Raw genomic sequence first — 20,644 nt, 5'->3', positions numbered from 1 at the left:
TGTATAAAACCATTCAAAATGTTCTGAATTGGATGACTCCACTTTGATTACTCTTCATACTGCTTCCTCTTTGGAGAGGAATTAGGTATTCAATTGAATTGTAATACTCTGTAACCTGCAGGGGCAATACAGCAAAAGTTCAGGCCCCCCAAAACCAGAAGCCAGTAGTAATACGGTCATGTGTCAGTCAAGAGGTAATGAAAGTGGACTTGGAGATTTCTTAATGCTGGTGCTCTACACAGTCACTACATGAGGGCTGCAAAATGGCTGATGAGCAACCTTTTCCAGTAAAGCCTGCTGGACTTGCTGATTTACAAGCTCCCTCATTGTTGAAAGCAAAGAATGCTAGAGGGGATGTTTTCCTAGGTGTTCATAAATCTTTAATAAATCTCACTATTTCTAAGGCTTTACTTAAAAATCGGGAGGTTAAAGAACTCTTGCCTTTTGATGCTGAAGTGTTTGGAGTTTAAGTTTTCAAATGTTTCTCTTCAGCCATTACACTTATATTTGAAAATAAGGTGTAAAGAAATGAGCCTACTAGTTGTGGCCCTTGGAAAAAAAAATAAAATACCAGAAGAATAAGTGACAATGAAAAATGACAGATACTCAGATTTCCTGGAAATGGGAATGAGATGACTGCGTGATGCTTTTCCTAGCAAAAGAGATCTAGAAACTAGTACTGCAAATGTAGTCAATGTATCTGATTTGTTAAAATGTCTTCTCTAGAACAGCTGCTCTTCTGTGTCTAGGAAATGAAGCAGAAAGTACAAGACAGATTTAAAAAGGAAAGAAAATTCTGTGAGCTACATCTTCTTTCTTCTTCAGCATGGATGGAAGTTAGAGATTTTTTGACATAGCTTTATTATTCCAATAGTACCGTGACAAATAAGATATGTATACTTATGTGTACTGATTTTTAACAGGTTGAAAAAAAAATCAGGTTACAGAGGAACACAGTTGAGGCTTGAGACTCAGAGCAGGTAGTGCTTCTGCTGTTCTCCCAGTGGCAGCCTCCCTAGACTGTTTACATGCTTTTCCTCTAGTTACTTGCATGGTTTCCTCTGTCCTGTTCTTTAAGCTGGGAACCTCATTTAAGGTAGCCTTAGGGTCACTAATCTATCCCCCATCAGATCCTTTCTTAGGTCTCACTTCTACAAAAACATTTGAAAGAATTAAACTAAGTAGAGGAACAGTTGTATATTGAGGGAGAAAATGTTTTTAAAGTAACCATATACATTTTACTACTTTTCCTTCTCATTTTTATGTTGTGATTTTAGGTGGTGAGCTGTAGAAGCAGGGTCTGTTTCTTCTCTATCCTTTCAGTGCCTTGAACATTAAGGATACTGTTACAGTATTGATAACATAAGGACGATGTTGCAAAAATAATAGATTTTAAAGTCAGAAAAAAAAGCTGTCACTTAAACACCTTAAACTATATACTAATGCTGCATGTTCTCTATCCTCATTGACTCCGGTTACTGCTCTGAATGTTCAGCTTTTCTGAAAAATGAGCTTCAAAAACAGTCAGAGTAGAAATGGATGACATGCTGTTAGTGACTGGGAATTCTAGATCATTATTCCCCGCCAAAGCGTGTGTAGCTATTTCTGGCATTTATCTAGCTCCAATTTCCAGGTATTGTACCTTTTGCATAAAAGGCATATATATTTGATTCTTAGAGGGATAGGATAACATTGCTTAATACTGTTTAAATTTTTACACAAAAGACTTTGTATCATGTTGCATATACTTCTTTAGAATTGTTAGGTGGATTTTCACTACCAGTTATCTTTTAGATATTGATTCCTGTATTTTATTTTAATGTATTAGCCAGCGTTTGGCCAATGCTGTAAGTACTCTCATAGCTGTTGTGTGGAGAAGCTCTAGCAGGTTGTTTATTTGAAGCAGAGAATTAGCAGAAGGAAAAAGAGGTGCCACGCTGGTGTCAAGGGCATATCTTTTGCTGATCCCGAGAATGTTAGTTGGATAAATCCTAAGTGTTTTGAAAAATCAATTTTTCACAAGCAGGACTTACCCTGATGTTTTGCTTCGGTGTTACAGGGTGCTGTGAAGGTGGCCAATACAGTGGAAACCTGGAAAATTCACTCCGTTGCTTCTGGTGCCTTCCCTGGGAATGTAGAAGTGTTGCAAAAGAGAAAGTCTCATTACTCAAACATAATTCTGAAAGTTCATGGGGAAATATTACAGGAGCTAGGAATTTAACAAGAAATGTAATGGTTGAGAAAGGTGGAAATGGGGTCAGATAATGAAACTTAGGGACTTAGCTGGACAAGGAACTGAGGAAAAGATGATGCTAGGGGTGCAAGTAAAGGATGTGTGAAGGATTCGGAGAAGTTATGGCACTCTGACAAGGAGCAGGGAGTGGAAATGGAAGGAGAAATGAGCTAGCAACCATCGTGAGCAGGGGGTGGAAAGGTCAAGAAGAGACAGGTCTCTGAGGAAGACAGGTTTCACAGACATCGTTGTTGCAGGTTGTTAACCAGTCCTAAGCAGGTGTAATTTGTGGGCGCAAAGACACCAGCATGTTCTAAGGAGGAACTAAAGAAGTCATAAGGTAGAGGTTTTAGGACTCTGACGGAGATTTCTTCACATATCCAAAGAACTGGAGGAAGTTGTAGGAACAGGCTCTGTTGCTGCTGTACCATGCCTCACCACGAATCTGGGCTAAAGCCTAACGTTCCTGAGTATGGCGCACTTTCTGTGCTGTCACTGTGTGTCTGTGACACTTACTGGGCCCCATGCTTCTCTTTTGGTGGTTCACACTGAAGAGGACATTCTGGTGTACCTGTTGCTCCATTAATTCACCTAGTATGTGGATGTTCTGAAAGCTCTAGCTTTTCTCATGAGCTATGGGAACACCAGGATGCCACCACATGGGGGCCTTTTGATCTCGACATTTTGCAATTCCGAAAGCCTAAAAAATAATACATTTGCACACAAGTATGGACATCCAAATGCCTTGTTCAAAGAATAGTAAATTTTGAGTCAAACTCTTGGCAGCTATACGATGACAACTTTAACTTGAATTCAGATTAACTGTAGCTCCTGTACACGTGTTTTGATGGAGATGTTGGAATACCAAGCTCTTTCAGAATACTCTGCACCAGCAGCTATCTTGGCAACTTTAGGCAGGGTGAGCTATCCTTATTCCCCAACTTTGTAGAAAAGGGAAAAAAGAAATTCAGTTTACCTGGTACAGTCCCCATGTGGGCTGTTGTCAGAGCATTGCCACCAATGCTGCTGCTGCCGTTTCTCCTGTGAGCAGTGTCCTCTGCCTCAGAGCAGCCAGACACTCTTCTGGCTTCCATAGTGTTTGCGTGGTCTTAACATGTCAATGGTGTGCTTGCACTCTCCTGCATTTTGCAACATTAAATCCTGAAGGTGTATCTTGTGCTATTATAGAACATGGAGGAGGCAGGTGGTCTTTCCCACTTTTTTGTTTCTCTGAATATACTGTGATTAAAAAGAGGGGCACTTTTGTATAATCATGTTATGCCATGTTTAAGTGACATGTTTTGTTACCTGAAGAGTATGATAAAACATTGCAAGCATTTACTAGTTTGAAACTTATGTCATGTCAACTGTCACTTTCTCCCATCTCAAGTCATCAGTTTGTCAAATTGCAAACATTTAGGGTAGGATTTTTTTTTTTCCAGATATGAAAAGGAACAAATGAGGAAGGATGTTTTAAAACTGGAAAAAGATAAATTTCTCCTCTCACCACTTCCATCTAACTTTTTTTTCAAGGGTCCTTTCCCGCACTTTACCATAAACTCAAGCTTTTTTCCTCTTTTCTGCAAGCATGCGCATATACATTTTACATGATATATGCATATGAAATTGTTCCCATCAAAATCCTAAAGTTACCAACCTTTCTTAAATTTGTCTTTAAAATCTTTCCCTGCCATGATGTGCACTGATTGGCATGTGGGTCTGCTTAGGCTGGTCCTGGTTAGTGTGACAATGCCCTGGGACCACCTGGGTCTTACTGAAGCTCTTTCCATGTTGACCTTTGTTAAGTTTTATTGATATCCTTGCAGTTTACATATGCACACATTGAATTTCATAGTAAAAAAAAAAAAGAATATGGTGCATTCTGAAGAGTGGAAAGTGCAACCCTTAGAAGTGCTTCTGGTTCAGGTGTCACTGATGCTGATAGAGAAAACTGGAGAGAGAAGATGTGGATGTGCTGAAGATTGCCACTTTCAAAGGGATTCCAGTAGGTTAAAGAAGTGGAAAAGAAGAGTAACCAGTCGCTTAAATTACATCATTTTAAAGCTTTTGTGGATGTATATCCAGAAGTAACTTGTTACAATCTTCTCTTGCTGTGCATTTCTTTTATGCTGAAAAGAAATTTTTCTTCTTAAAAATGCACGTGTATTTTCCTGCAGATGTTTGCAAGCTGCCAGTGTTTTTTATTTGTTGATATTGTCATGAAATATAACTTGCCATTGATACAAATTTTTTCTTGTTTCAGAACACTTACTGAAAGCATGTAAGAATGATAGCATGAGTAAATATAACCTCATAAAACATAGTACAAACAATGCTACAATTAGAAATTAGAAAATAGTTCTGGGCTGAAAGTTTTTTTTTCTAGAGCAAAGAATGACAACAGTATAAATACATACGTTTAAAATTCTATTTCTTGTTTGTTTACCAAAATGTGAAAACCTTTTAAAGTTATTTTATCTTTGTGTGATGCTAATGCAACCTTTGCCCGTGAGGAGGTTTTGTAGTGTTTCTAGGCATTTGTGTTTTCTACAGCATAATGCTGCCACCTGATGGAAGAAAGAAGAGGGACAAAGCTGTACATGATTGTTTCGATTGTATAGTTAATTTCAGTGTGATTCATAGTTAATGTTGAATATGTCTTAAAGGGAGTAATTATCTCTACAGGCTTACTCCTTGAAACTGCAGAGAAGCGTTTTGTGTGCTCGTGTTCTAATGCATTAAATATTTTATTTTGGAAATAGGATGACTGGAAGCCTAGCATCGCTTTTGTGGTTGGGACCAAAATTGAAGATGAAATCCACACAACGGCCTTGTCTCTTGCTGTGCAGGTGCCACAACGGAAGCTCTTCAGCGTGGTGACGCGTGAAGATATCTTCAGACAGGTATTCCAAGAAAGGAACTTTTAATAACAAACCAAACCCTATTTAAATTCTCTGTGGAAGTTTTAAAAATTACACTAATTCATTAGAAAATGGAAGAAGAAAAGCTTACTGCATAAGCTGGTCTGCCCCTTGAAAACAGTGGGTTTTTTTACAGACTTTTCTTCAAGATGCTGGTCATCAAAGCTCTCTCCCTAAGGTACATAGGTACTTTAAGATGATTCCTTACCAATTTGGAGTGTGATTGTAGTATTTAGTGAAAAAGAATAACTAGTAAAATAATCTGTTTAATTTCAAAATTTACTCATGGTATAATACCTTATTTCCTTACAGATCACAGAATCTGGAAATCAAAAGGGAAAAAAGGTTAAGGATGTCCCTATGTTCTATGAGGTAGGTTGAGACATATTTCAGAGTCAGAGCTCTTTTATATTTTGGTAATTACAGCTGTGTAATTATGTTACGCATACCAGAGTAAATGCAATTCTACCTGGTAAAAGCACTGACCCATGTAGATACCTAAAATTCTTTTTTCTCATAACAACGCAGTTCCATTGGACTACTAATTATGTGAGAATCAAGATGTCTTTCTATGGATCTGAGTTGTATTAAGTTGAGAATATGTTACATGGTCATACATGGCGTTGTTACAAATTACAGAAAAATAATTAAACTCTGCCCTCCCAGATGTTCACTGTTATTTAGAGACTTGTACCTTCCTTCGTTTACAGGCATGCAGTCCCATAAATGAAATACCATCTCCATGTGCTAGTATCCATTACAATCTCAGACTGATGTTAAATTCTAACGTGGTTCATCTAGTGGGGTATGTCAGCTGGATTGAGAATCATGCTTAGTACAAATAGGACTTCCTTCTCCCTACCTTGTTAACATTTTACGTACAGCTTGTGAGAGGTTATAAAATTCTGTGATTAATTAGAAGATTGTTTAAAATTTTCTCAGGTAAAGCTTTATGGCCCTACAGACCTGGAAAATAAAGAATTTTGGATACCTCTAAAAAGATTGTGTTTGCATTTTAGTTCTGAAATGACTAATAAACTTTTAATATGTCTCAGGTTTTGGCGGACTTTATAACAGGTCTTTTTAGTTGCAGTCTGTTTTTCAGTATTGCCAGACTACTATCTGAACAAGTCCCTTTGGAATTATTTACCACTGACATGACTGTGAATTTTATGCAATTAACCCTCTTCATTTAGGACTAGCCTCCCAGGCAAACTCACCCTTATATTACCTGGGATGTAAAACCCCTTCAATCCTACTGACAGAAAGATTTTGAAGTCTGGTTCTAAGCAGAAGCTTTGCGTGATACCTGTATTTAATTACTAAGAGCAATTTTCCTTGTGAAGTGGATACTTATTAAATTCCAGCTGTCAGTGCTGTGTCTCATTAGCTACTTACTTTACTCCTCAAAGACATTTTTTTTCCTCCTCTCCTTTAACAGAGAATATAAAATGCCTGTTCTGACCTTTTGCTTGGACTCAGTTTCCGTTCTGGCTGTAGCAAATTAAAAGATTGATCATGTCGCTACAAGCATTAAGATTCTGTCTCTCTGGGTAGAAATTTGCTCCTGAGCGTTCATTTAAAGTCCAAGTGCAGTTTGTGCATTCAAAACTTTTGCTGCAGTAAGGATAAACAAATAAGAGGCTAGCACAGAACATAGAGTGGGAAATGTTCTTCCAAGAGGAACATTTTTGTCCTTTTTGCATACAGTTCTCTGTTTTGGAACTTGACACACCGGGATTTTCACAAGTGCATATTTGTTTCTAGTGAGACAGTAAATAAGATTATCGAACCTATAATGATCTTTGAACATATGAAGTATACATGTGTATGAATTTGGGACTAATGACATGGATAGCAATGTGGTTATTAGTGGTATTAGTAGTAACATTATTACCCATGCTATTGCTCTTGCACATTGGATTTACTCAAATGTGGGGTATTTTAATAAATTTCAGTGCAGCAGTCTGCAGTGCCTGCTGTAAGTCAGGAAACATTAACAAACTATATTGCAGGCTAGTTATGTATTATATTAAAGTAATGCCTTTTGTCTATTATAAATTATTTTCATTCAGGGCTTTTAACGTCTTGCTGTGTTCAATTTCACATCACTCTTATTGTACAAATTGAAGAGGATAATGGCAGGGTTTATGAATGTATAGTTAAAAGGTTTCCGTATCTGGGACAATTTGGTGTCTAACTGTTTTTCTGTCTCTTAAGTGACTTGATGAGGAGTAGGAGTCCTGATCTGTAATTTTGTGCTAATTCCAACACTTAATTAAATCATGTTAAGTTGAGTTTCTCATAAAGACACCATGGAAATGATTTTTTTTCTTGTATATGCAAAGGAAAATGTTAAGTTTCCTGAAAAACAGCAACAAATTTAATAGTGAATCAGGTTGATTTATCACGTACAGTTTTTCTAACAGACAAGACCTAGGGCTGCAGTGTGTTTGAGTAAATTATGTGTATTATATATCACAGAATCATAGAATGGCTTGGATTGGAAGGGACCTTAAAGATCACCTAGTTCCAACCCCCCTGCCATAGGCAGAGATGCCACCCACTAGATCAGGTTGGCCAAGGCCCCATCCAACCTGGCCTTGAACACCTCCAGGGATGGGGCATCCACAGCTTCTCTGGGCAAAAGAGAATATATGCATATTATATTATTATATATTATTACATATACCTTGCATAAATATATATATGTATATGCATACTTCTATATATATGTACACATATATTCTGTTGTTTATGTACCTGGTTTTTGTGTCCATTTTCTATTAGAGTTGGTTATGTTATGTGTAATTAAGGTGCTTTACCACTACTAAATATGAAGCAGTTTGTCAGTTACCATACTCTGAACTTCGAAAATCTGTTCAAGCCTAAAATTTCCACACTAGTTTATTCATCAAGATGTTTTGTTTTGTTTTGTTTTTCTGGAAAATTCTGTTGAGATCGAGTTTGGGGGCTGTGTAGATGGAAAGATTTTTTTTTCCTTGCAGCAGTTTCTTTTCCAGTTTTGTTGAACTCATCAATACTGGGTTAGGAAAGTTGTCTTGACGTTACTCAGGAAATTTTGAGAAGGATTCTTGTCACATACTCAGAAGGGAATAAGCTGGAGCTGTGGAGCAGTACCTTGGTGAGAAAAGATTGTGAAAGAAGATGGAACCTCATGCTGCCCTTTCATGTGAGAAGACTGGAAGTAGATAGCCAGGTTTGCTGCAAATAAACAATTAAGTAATGGATGTGGCCATGAGAGAGAGGGGCGTGGAAAGGAGAGAAACGTGGAACAATTTTGTGGTTCTCTCAGGCAAGCTGAGATGCTTGAGACAAAGAGTTATGGAAAGATGAAATAGGCACAAGTGGTAGAGACCAGAGCAGTTTTGTTTGGATGCGAACCTCAGAATGCTATCTTCAGAATGAGCGCCTGTGCTTGTGAAGCCAGCAAAATTGAAGTCTCGTAACAACAGCATCCTTTTGCGCACTGCTCCGACTCATCTCCAGGACAAGCCAGACTGTGAATCCTGTGTAACCAAAAAGGTTGATTCCAATTAAAAATATTAATCTTTATTCCACTACATGTGAAAAAAATATTATATTAATTCTGCTTTCTTGCAACAGAATTGTTAGTTGTCAAACTGAGAAATACTGTCAAATAGGGGGACAAACACAAATCCTGACCCATTCGTAGGATCATAGAATGGTTTGGATTGTAAGGGACCTTAGAGATCATCTAGTTCCAAATCCCCTGACACGGGCAGGGACACCTCCCACCAGACCAGGTTGCTCAAAGTCACATCTAACACGGCCTCAAACAGTTCCAATGATGGGGCAGCCACAACTTCTCTGGGCAACCTGTTCCAGTGCTTCACCACTCTCATAGGAAAGAATTTCTTCCTTGTATCTATTCTAAACCTACCTTCTTTTAGTTTAAAGCCATGACTCCTTGTCCCATCATTACACTCCCTGACAGAGTCCCTCCCCAGCTTTCATGTAGGCCCCCTTGAGGTACTGGAAGGCTGCTGTACGGTCTCCCCGGAGCCTTTTCTTCTCCAGGCTGAACGTTCCCATCTCTCTCAGCCTGTCTTTGTAGGAGAGGTGCTCCAGCCCCTTGATGATCTTTGTGGCCCTCCTCCAGACTTGTTCTTACAGGTCCATGTCCTTCTTGTGCTGGGGGTTCCGGAGCTGAAGGCAGTACTCCAAGTTGGGTCTCACAAGAACAGAACAAAGGGGGAGAATCACCTCCCTCAACCTGCTGGCCACACTTCTTTTGATGCAGCCCAGGATACAGTTGGCCTTCTGGGCTGCGAGCGCACATTGGTGGCTCATGTTGAGCTTCTCACCAACCAACATCTCCAGGTCCTTCTCCTCAGGGCTGCTCTCAGTTCATTCTCTGCCCAGCCTGTATTTGGGATTGGCCCGGCCCAGATGCAGGATCTTGCAATTGGGAGAGAATGCGCTTGCATTCTCATGCTAGAATTCCATGACACTGGAACAGATTAAATCAGCCGTAAATAAGAGTTTTTCAACTGTTAATCACTGGGTAGACAGCAAACTCGACTGATGTCTGCTGCATTTTGGTGATGGGACACAGCATGAACAGCGTGCACTGCACTCCACAACTCCTCGCTAGACTTGTTATTCCTTGAGGACAGGTATAGGTGAATGCAAGATGGAAAATCTCTCAGCCATGGTAGAACTAATAAAAACAACATCAACAACGACAACTTAAGCCAAGAGTAACTTCATCTTCTGCTAGACTCTGTTTAGTATGCTATGGAAAAGTAGATTTTAAAGACTTTTCTGCAAGCGTGTTTGAAGTAGAAAAGATGGGCAAAACCTGTGGGAAGAGTCCATTAAACAAGTGAAGTAAAGTCTGTGATAGCAACAAATCCCATAAATTGCAGGGGGTGGTAGGAGAAGACGGTTAACTAAGTTGTTTCAATTCTTAATAACTAAGTTCAATTCTCAATAACTAAGTTGTTTCAATTCTTCTTTTTCACTAAGAAAGGCTACTGATAAGAAAAAAATGTCAGCACTGTAGGCCAAGAGTTGGATTTCTTATTAATGCAGCTATCACCAATTTGTTTTATGTTGTGTGAAATTAGTAAATGGATAGATATGGTTGGTAGAAGAGATTATCGTAACCTGTGCCACAGGTCACAGTGGTGTTTTTTCCAAAAATAATCAGCTGTGAAACTTCGAAAATCATGATTGGATGTTTTTTTCTAAATGATTACAAATGCCCGAGAATATGTTACAGCTTAATTTCTTTACAGGAAGGACCTTTCCTGATAAAAGTTACCTATAGTTTCAGTGTAAATACACGTTTCAATATATGGACATATTTACTAGATCAAAGAAAATCTTGCAATTAATCTTCTCAGTGTAAAAACTTTGTTCAGATTGCTCCTATTTTTTTCTCTTTCTTCAGCAATGTGTAATAGACTTCTTCATATTTTTCAATTCCTTAGTAATTTCTGTGAGTCTTCTTTAAGAAACATTTACAATTCACTATTTAATTGTGGACACTAGAAGGAACTTAGTAGTTTTGTTGAATATGCATCAAATACAAGGGTAACATAATGCACATACTCTATTTGATGGCTCATTGTATGCAAGTCTGAAGATTGACTAAGTTACCTTGGCTACTGCCTTGCTCTGAGAGTGAATTTTAGACTGAGTTGTTCACTGTTGACCAGTGAGTCCTTCCCAAAGTTACCACTTCACAGGTTCTCAATCCTTTAAATTTGGTCTGTTTACTTTGTTCTAAGATACATATCTTGTAATTTAACAAAATAAATCATATTGCTTCTCACGCTATGCTGACTAAGTTAGCCAAACTGCTTTGTATGAATGAGTTTTATGCTATATTCTTTATAACTGCTATGGTTATTGTGTCTTCTGGAAATTGAGTAATTGAAGATTTTGTGTCTTCTCCTAGCTCACTTACAGTTTTTTAATAGAGTAGTTTCAACATCTTGTATGTTTCAGACCCCATAAGAAACTCACCTGTTTGATGGTACTTCTTTGTTTATCTCTGCATTTTTAGGTCTGTCAGTTAATGAGTTTCAGTCTTTGTCACTGCTTTCTTAACTGTAGAATGCTTATTTCTAAATCAATAGTTAAATAACACAGAGGCAATTCTGTTTTTCACTATATCATTGTTAATATGTTTCAACTAGAATTGCAGCCTTACCAGGGAAAGCTATTTTGTTTGTGAAAAGACCTTTTCTTCAAAAAGAACAGAATTAAATTGATAATAACTATTTTGGAAGGTGGTCCAGGTTTCATGGAACCAAAGTTGATTGTTGTAGTGTGTGCTTTGGCAGATGTTCACTTTAGAGTCCTCTGCTTTGCATCTTTCTATTTGGTATAGGAAATACTCAAAACTTTTCTGTTACAGTATCTTTCTATTTTTTCTGAAGTTGCCTGTAATTTGTGAGGTATCTTGCAAAATATTTTAATGTTGAAATGCACATTCTGCATACCAACTTTATAGACCTAGAGTAGACTCTGATCTTAGAGTAATTTCTCACATTTTGAGTGTGGGAAGATTGTATAAAACTCCACCGTCTGCCTACCAGTTATGAAATGTTCCTTTCATTCTTTTCATTGTAAAATTCTCAGCAAGATTCATCTTTGTTCAGCACTGTTCATTTTCTTAAGACTAGGATAAGCCACAACCGTATCATTCAAACCATTTTTTTTTTATGAGCATGATCATTAAAGTATCTTCCACAGTTTTCGTAAAGAAGACTTAGTTATGGCTGCAAGCAGTTCAGTTATGTGGAGAGTCTCTTGGTTGTATCTTTTCTGCTATTCACAGCCAGCTCGCCCTTATATCTCTATAACCATGCCCCCTTTTCATGTTCCCCATATAGAAATTGCCCAGCTTTTTCCTCTGATTTCTTCTGTCTCTCTATGTATCTTTCATGACTAACTCCTTTCTTCCTTAAATCTGAAATAATGAGGACTTGTAAATCAGGCTGTCCAAGATCTTGTTACCCATCTGATTACATTGAATTGTCTCTGATTCTGCAACCCAGAAAATCATTTTTCTCCATCATAATCATTAGCTTGCATGTCACATGCAGGAACTGTTAAGATTTAAACAGAAGAAAGTATAGGATATTGACTACAAATTGTCATATTTGGCTGAACACGGAACCTATTTGATTCTTCTGTTGGCTTGCTTCTAGATATGCACAGCAATTGATTGTCATTCAAAACCTCATTTCTATTCTACCTTCTTTTTTACAGGGAAGAAGTATCAACTCAGATACTTCAAACTTCAGGACTGGCAAAAGCAGAAAAAGTGCCAGTTTTATTGTCTTATTGAAGATCCATAACAGCCAACCTGTACTGACAGGGATATAGAAATAGCAACCTAGTTGTGCAATTTCAAAAAGCAAACCAAAAAGACTCCCCAAATTAAATCCTTCTACTGTTAAGCATAGTATGTACACTTTGCCATCAAAACGCAGTTCAGTTGACTGCACGTAAATCTTAATTAGTTCATGCTTTGTACAGCTCATTTTTGAGGACTAAAAGGTTATGGATTAGAAACAGAATCTTGCATTGTTTTAAAATTATTTATAGGGTGCTTTTTTTTTTCTTCTTTTACTTTTTTTTTTCTTCCTAAGTTTGCGCTCTCAGAGTCCTTGGGAAATTGTGCAATGTTCACAGCACTTTTTGCATTAATAATAAGCTGTAGCAGGGTCAGAAGGATCCCTGGGTTTTCTAGGTGTAAGTGAAACATATTCCTCTCCTGTCACTTCCAACACAAAATACATTACCTAAGATATTAAGACTTCATATAGGGTAGTGACACATAGCAATGAACAAGCTGAAGTAGAGTAAACTGAATGAATTCTGGCAGAAAACAAGGAATTTAAAGCAGTCTTACTTCAAGCATTTCTGTGAATTGTTTGTTTGCTTGTTTTCTGGAATTATGTAGAATGTAGATTTGTGAAGTAAAGGTTGTTGCTGGTAAGACTGTTTGAAGTGTTTTTTTTGGTGGTATCACAATGTAAAGAGGAGGTCCACTTTATATTGGAACTCAGTATGTAGTTCTTGGGTATAGGTGTTATTAATGTAGTATAGAAGTTTATATATACACATACACGTGTGTGTGTGTGCAGGCACATAAGTATTCAAAGCTATGTTATTCTAATAAGTCCTCACCTCAATGGCATGAATTTCATTAAGGAGTTCTGAATATTTTTTTATGTCTCTCTTCAGTTGGTCCTAAATAATTCATGCCTTTCTGTTATCTTTCTGATTGTGTCCTTTTTTTTTTTTTTTTTTGGATGCTGCCATTTGTCTCTAACAGTACTTTCATGGAAAAAAAAATGGGACAAGGGGTATGCATTTATGTTGCCTTAAGGATATTACAGTAAATTTCTAGCATAGAAAAAGCAAAAGGTTTGGTTTTATTGTGTTGTTTTGTGTTTGTTTTTTTAAAATGATATAGGTAATGATATCTTCAGCAAAAAAAGTGAAACAAAATTCTTAATGCTGCAGACGTAGTGCTTGTGGCTAGGGATATTTTTAGCCAAGAAGGTACAAGCTGTTATGAGTTGTGCAGTGGCATCTGGAGGAGATCAAAGAGTGGTTAGTACCAAGAATATGTGTCACTGAAGAAACAAGTTTCAGAAATAATGCTAGTTAAGAGTATTTTTAGGGAAGCCTTTTGATTTCTTGTGGAAACATATAATTAAAAGTGTATAGTTTTTGTGGAAGCATATAGATTTTTACAAAGCACCATCAGAATGGTTGGGATCAAGAGTAGCGTTTCTCAAAAGTAGAGATAGTCATTCTAAGATGCAGTCTTTCCAGTCGAAAGATGTGTCAATAGAATTCTATTTTGTAGTAAGAGTTAGCAAAATTTTGTTTTCTTTCCACTGTAGAACAAAAATTAGTTGGAAAAGTGGTTGTAAAGTGGAACAGTTCAGGGGCCAAAACTTGTCAGGTGTCATTGTTTTGTTGAGTGGGTTTGACAGTAAAAAAAAACTTTGGCAGCCTTGCTGAATGGTCAAAAGGATAGAAAGATTTCATATTATTTCCAGTTCCAGTACAGAGCAAAACAAACACCGCAGTCTTAAATGTTGTAATAGAATGGAACAGTTCTCTAGTCAGCCATCGTCAAGTGCAATTGTATGGACGTGAGTTAAGAGAATTTTATTGCAGGAGCACTTGGCCTTCACTCTGTATGGGTATGCAGATGCTCACAAAATGGCTAAGAACTGTCATTAAATGAGGATGCCTTTTAGCGAGGTACTGGCTCTAGGGAAGGGTAGGGAACATTAAATCCTGCTGTGGGCACCATCTACTCCTTGCTTTTCATGTCTGTAGTACCAAACACCTACCAGGTAAATAATTGTACGGAACGTAACTTGTTTTGTAAATGATCCTACTGCATGAAGTGTTATATTTACCTTAGAGCTGTTTATTGTCTTGTCTTCTTAGGAGAGTTTAACTACTCTTCCTCTTGGGTCCAAGAATCTAGGTCAGTTTACTTAAAAAGAAGTTAAGGGGGAAAAAAAGTTAGCTTGGGTTTAGCAAGTTTCATAATTCAGATTGGTCGACTTCCATAAGAATCATTCATATTGATATTCACAAATTGAGACCAATGTCTGCATATCGGCTGAAGTTAGATTTCCCCCTCTTTATCTCACAGGAGACCTTTACAAACAATTCAGTTTTCTCTGCTGACAACTGAATAGGGACAATTTATGGCCGTGCTGAACTATTCCAAACAGAGACTATCCCACCCCAAGACACAAATCTTTGGCATCTCCAGATGAACTGCAAATATGGGGTTATCCATATCCCTCCTAGATAATTTTAAAGTATTCCAGGATTTTTGATACTCTACTGGCTCTGGCTGGGTTGGAGGTAACTTTCTACAGAGCAACCTATATAGTGCTTTGCTCTGCACTTGTAGCTAGAACAGTATTGGTATCACACCAATGTTTTGAGTATTGCTGAGCAGTGCTGGCACTGCATCAGGGCTGTCTCTCCAACTCTTGCCCCCTAATAGGCCAGAGGGCAGGGGTGAGCAAGAGGGAGGTGGGGAGAGGACACAGCCAGGGTAGCTGACCTAAAGTAACCAAACGGATATTCCATACCATACACCGTCACACTCAGCAATAAAAACTGGGGAAGTGAAAGGAGGGGGAAGGTCTCTTGTTATGAAAGCATCTGTCTTCCCGAGCAACTACTACGTGAATTTATTGAAGCCCTGCTTCCCAAGATGAGGCTGAACACTGCTTCCTGATGGGAAGTAGAGAATAATTATTTTCTCTGTTTGCTTCTGCCCAACCTTAGCTTACTATTTACTTTCCTTTAAACTGCTCCTTGTCTCAACTCATGATCTTTCCTTTCTTCACCATATTTTCTCCCCCGTACTTCTGAGGAGGGAGAGTGAGAGAGCAGAAGAGTGTAATTTAGCTGCCCATCAGTTGTTAAATCACCACAGATACCTTGAAAATTTTACTAGAACTAGTGCTTTCAGCTACACAAGCTTCTACCTGTTGTGCTTACCTTAAGAGATGGATACTTCATAAAGCCTTTCACTAGTGGACTTTGAGCTTCTGCATTGCTTTGGCAGACAGTTGTCTCACTAGAGCTAATACCCAGGAGAGTAGAATGTCATTGTCACGTAACTTCTCAAGAGTGGCGTGTGTCAGGTTATCAAATGATGTGCCTTTGGCTTGGGATTTGTTTGTTCCTTTAGACTGTACTGCTGTTGCTATAAACTGGTTGGTCCTAGAAATTCTAGTTGCTTACAATCAATTTCTAAAGCTTCTGTAGTTCTGCATCCCTTTCCAGGGGCCCATCTAAGGACAGTATGTCACATTAGGAAGTTCCAGGATTTGTAAATGCTACAACTGGGGTAAAAAATCTTGAGCTCCTGCAGGAAAACAATCTGTGTCTTCTAATTTTGTGTTTCATAGAAACTGAGAAATCTGGTTCTATTGTTTACATGAGACAACTGAACATATTTTATTTCCATTTCAGAATAATGACTCTTCATAATCCTAGCTCTAGTATTCTTCAGGCAACACCCTCTGCCTGTATTATTATTTTATTACTGTTAATTGTAATTATCTTGCTTGAGGCCATTTATAAAACCCCAAATTGCTGACAATTTATTGTCTAGGAAAGAAACTTGATACCATTTGAAATTCATCTATCTATTTAAAACTTAGACTTTAAACTTGCTTAGAACGCTGGTGACACCTTGTTTTTGCTTTCCGCATTACAAGGTTTCCTGCATATGTGCAACTTGGTATAAAATTTTGTTTTTTTTTTTTTTCCATGCAAGTTTTGTTGCAATCTCTGTGTTAAGCAAGTATGTCTGTAACAATGTCATTCTTAAACTGGTAGACGGACCCTCTGGAAAAGCAAATACTGATAGCTGTTTTGTTGCCTTCAAAGTTTCAGGTGATTATAAGTGGTTAATTATGGGCCGTGGAGTGTAAGACATGTTTCTCAAATAGAATAATTAACTAAAGAATCCTTTATCACCAGAGGAAAAAAAAATGCCCAAGGCCCTGTTGCAAACATGGGCGTAAGTGGAAAGGTCCTGCTGAGGAGCGGTGCCAAGCCCATGAGGTCATTGGGCCCTCCTGTCCCACAGGTTCTGAGGGTTCTTAACAAAATTCTGGCAATGTGTAGCTGGGCAGGTTCTGCCAGCACAAGCGTTGATGAGACAGCTTTACTTCTTAAATCTTTTTGTTCCACGTCTTATTGGTTTCTGTCTGTAGCCAGATGTAATATCAGAGAAGCATGACTTTAGCTCTGTAATGTTCATTGTGCAAATCCAATTGGCTGGGATTACTGGAAAGAATTTACTTCTCAGAAGCACAAAATATTCTGCTCCACAATGAAAAGACAAGCTGGGCACATTTATACTACTGAAATGTAAATGTTTCAAGATTTCATCACAGCAATATATCTTTTCTTCTGGGAACAGATCACAGCAGACTGGCGTATCTTCTCATTTTAAAGCTCTGGGGTCTTTAGGAGTTCTTCAGGAATCACTTGAATCACCATTTCAATTTTCTCTCCCCAGTTAGGGTGTTAAAAATGAACAGGTATCTAAAGAGCCACGTGAGAGAATCTTTCCTTTGCATGACACTCCTGTTTCCTAAGATAGCAATGCTAATGATTATTCTTTTGAATAACTGGACATTCATTTCATATTTTCCCTTAAAGAAGGTGGGTTTGGTAGCAGGTCAGGAAGGCATAGGAGATATATACCACAGATGGTTAGAGCTGTTGTATGAGATACTTAATAAAGCCAAGGTTAAAAGTCATCTTAATTTATATGTAACGTTTTCTCTTTTTTACTTAAATGAGGTTATTCAACTGTTTGTGTTTCCCTTAAAACATTATTTGAGTACTTCTAACAGTAAGACACATACACTGTACATATGTGTCTTAGGAAGTTCTCCTTCTGCATTGCTGAGATTAAACCAGTTAAGATATCCTGCAGAGAAGGACTCAGGGCTACTGGTGGGTGAAAAGCTCGACATGAGCCAGCAGTGTGCACTTGCAGCCCAGGAAGCCAGCCATATCCTGGGCTGCATCAAAAGAAGCGTGGCCAGCAGGTCGAGGGAGGTGATTCTCCCCCTCTGCTCTGCTCTTGTGAGACTCTACCTGGAGTACTGCCTTCAGCTCTGGGGCCCACAGCATAAGAAGGACATGGACACTGAGGGGAAGAAGGGAGACATCAAATCTACTTTTATAATTTTTTAAAATTATCTGAAATACATGCTGGTAGAGTCTTTATTGATTAATGAAGATGATTTTCTGGTTTGCCTTAAGTTTTGCAGTCTACCTTGTGGATACATAAGCTCTATATGGAGCTCTTTTCAGATATGCAGTTGATTTACTGATTTAGCTCGGTTTGAATTGCGAGACCTTAATTCAGCAGTGGAGGAGGATGATTATACAAGGGATCTTTTGACATCATATTTGGGAAGAGGTTCTGAGAAGCAAAAATGAAATGAGGGGAATGGTCAGACAATACAAACTAAATTACCTTTCAACAAACTGCAGGTGTGATCTGAAAGAAGTTGTTTCAGTCCGCTCAGGGCCTTCCTGGTATTCTTTCAAAGTGATATCATATGCTCTAGTCAATGAAATGGCATCACCAGATTCAGAAATATTTAATGCTGTGCATACAGAAGCCTTCTTTGGCCAGAAGTAATTTTTCAGTATCACACAGTATCACAGATTTCTAGGTTGGAAGAGACCTCACGATCATCGAGTCCAACCTCCGACCTAACACTAAGTACTCCACTAAACCATATCACTAAGCTCTACATCTAAACGTCTTTTAAAGACCTCCAGGGATGGTGACTCCACCACCTCCCTGGGCAGCCCGTTCCAATGCTTAATAACCCTTTCGGTAAAGAAGTACTTCCTAACATCCAACCTAAAACTCCCCTGTCGCAACTTTTGCCCATTCCCCCTCGTCCTGTCACCAGGCACGTAGGAGAACAGACCAACCCCCACCTCTTTACAGCCTCCTTTAAGGTACCTGTAGAGAGCGATAATGTCGCCCCTGAGCCTCCTCTTCTCCAGGCTGAACAAGCCCAGCTCCCTCAGCCGCTCCTCGTAAGACTTGTTCTCCAGACCCCTCACCAGCTTGGTCGCCCTTCTCTGGACTCGCTCGCTTGCTCTGGACTCGCTTCTTTGGCCAGAAGTAATTTTTCAGTATGACATGCAGCTTTCATTCCATAGTCTGGCTTGAAAGCTTCTTGTGAGGGATTGACAACACTGATGGCAGATTGGTTTAAGATTTGGCTTATTTTATTAGCTTTTATTAGCTTGCTTAACAAATTATATTTGAACAGTAAATATTAGCTTCATTGGTATAAGTAGTCCATATAACCTATTGACTGATGGCTCTTCTGTTAAAGATAGATTACCTGTTTCAAACTGACTTGATCTGTGTCAGGGATCAAGGGATATGTCTTACTAAGGAGTTCTTCTAGGAACCATTATGTATGTGAGTCTTGAATTTCTTACAGTTTCAAGTACAGGAGGGAAGATGGAGCTTTACAAAGCTTATCATGGATATAGAATAACTAGGGCTGACCACTGTTCATAGCAAGTGATGCTAGCCACTTCCAATTAATGATAATGCTGTGAAAGTTGGTAATTCAATTTATCACTTCAAATGCTTTTCTCATTATGATTTAGCAGCCACAGAATGGTTCTGTGTAAAGAAAAGGAAGCATTTCAAAGAAAGATACTAGGAAGACTGGCTTTAAAGGTTTTCCAAACTTTTAAAACCTGTCTCCAATCTCAATGATATCAGCATATGCCAGTGGTATGGTATCATCTACAAGCACTCATGCAGTTTTTGAATGGCTTGAAATACATGCCCTTTGCACCAGGCAGCTAAGTCTCTGCATGGTTCATACTGCCACCATATGAGATCAAATACTGCATCACTGCAGCCTTTCTGCACTTCACAAATGTGACCCCTGCTGTGTGAGGAATGCTAAGTTTCCTATTCCTTTAAAGGAAAAGAGGCCCTACCTAACAGAGTTTGTCTGTCCAAGTTTCTATGGTTTCTCACATAAGGAAAAGGTCATCATTGGCAGGATAAAGTATAGCCAATCTGAAATGAATCCACCTCATAGTATCCCAAAAAAATCCTTCTGTACTCCTACCAAGTCTTTGTCTTCAGCTTTTTTTTTTTACTGAGGCTCTGTGGATTTTTAGCTGTTTATGCCAGGTGCCTGCATAACTCACAGGGCCACAAATGAAGAAAACTTGCATGAGTGTAATAAATTCTTTTATCTGCTCTGCATGAATTGATCTATGTTCTATCTTTAAACAAGCAGTGATGAAGGATTTTTTTTTGTTATTATTTGCTTATGCATGGAGCAGACTTTACATTGCTGTGTGGAAAACTGTTTTCATGGTATTACCAAATGTAGGGTGCTCATTTTATTTTTGTCTGAACTCTCTCCCGAGTAGTAGAATGTATTCCTGTTAAATAGAGTTTGGTTTATACCTCTCTGACACCTCACATTTAAAAAAAATAAAAAATAAATGTCCTTCTTCTCCACTCACAGAGTTGTCCAGTTTACTATAGACCTGGGACAAGTCCCTTAATTTCTGTATTCTCTATCTACAAAGTAGGAATAATCACAATGCATTGCATTTAACTGGTAAAGCACTTTGAATTTCTCAGGAGGAATAGGTTGTAAGAATCTAAGAATTCCTTCCTTCTTCCATGAATAATAAATCAGCAACTGCCATCAAGCTCTGGGTTACTATATATACTTTTCAGGAATCCTTCCAGAATCTCTCCCTTTCCCCTCTATTGCGCGTCAAGAAATGTGCATCTCGTCTAGATTAGGCATTTGGGAAGTATCTCTTTCCATAGGCTGTTAACACCATTTCTGCGAAAAAACAGTATGAGAATTTTTTTCTCTAAGGGAAATTACTATGA

The 20,644-nt window shown here is 38.3% G+C and overlaps 1 protein-coding gene across 9 annotated transcripts in view; it reads left to right on the top strand.

The window, feature by feature from the left end:
* SPAG17 (sperm associated antigen 17) overlaps nt 1–20,644 on the top strand; it is a 117,030-nt gene that overhangs the window by 3,388 nt on the left and 92,998 nt on the right. For all 9 annotated transcript variants that reach the window (XR_014586583.1, XR_014586584.1, XR_014586585.1 and 6 more), the window contains exons 2-3: nt 4,996–5,136; nt 5,467–5,530. Coding sequence is in view for 4 of the 9 variants with exons in the window: in XM_083843489.1 (XP_083699615.1) it covers nt 4,996–5,136; nt 5,467–5,530 (205 nt within the window). In the remaining 5 variants the exon portion in view is untranslated. The remainder of the gene's footprint in view (nt 1–4,995; nt 5,137–5,466; nt 5,531–20,644) is intronic.

Source organism: Anser anser (genome assembly GCF_964211835.1).
Source record: "Anser anser genome assembly, chromosome: 1".
In the NCBI taxonomy this organism is placed as follows: domain Eukaryota; kingdom Metazoa; phylum Chordata; class Aves; order Anseriformes; family Anatidae; genus Anser; species Anser anser.
The sequence above is the reverse complement of the archived record's forward strand: the minus strand, read 5'-3'. Positions and strand labels throughout refer to the sequence as shown.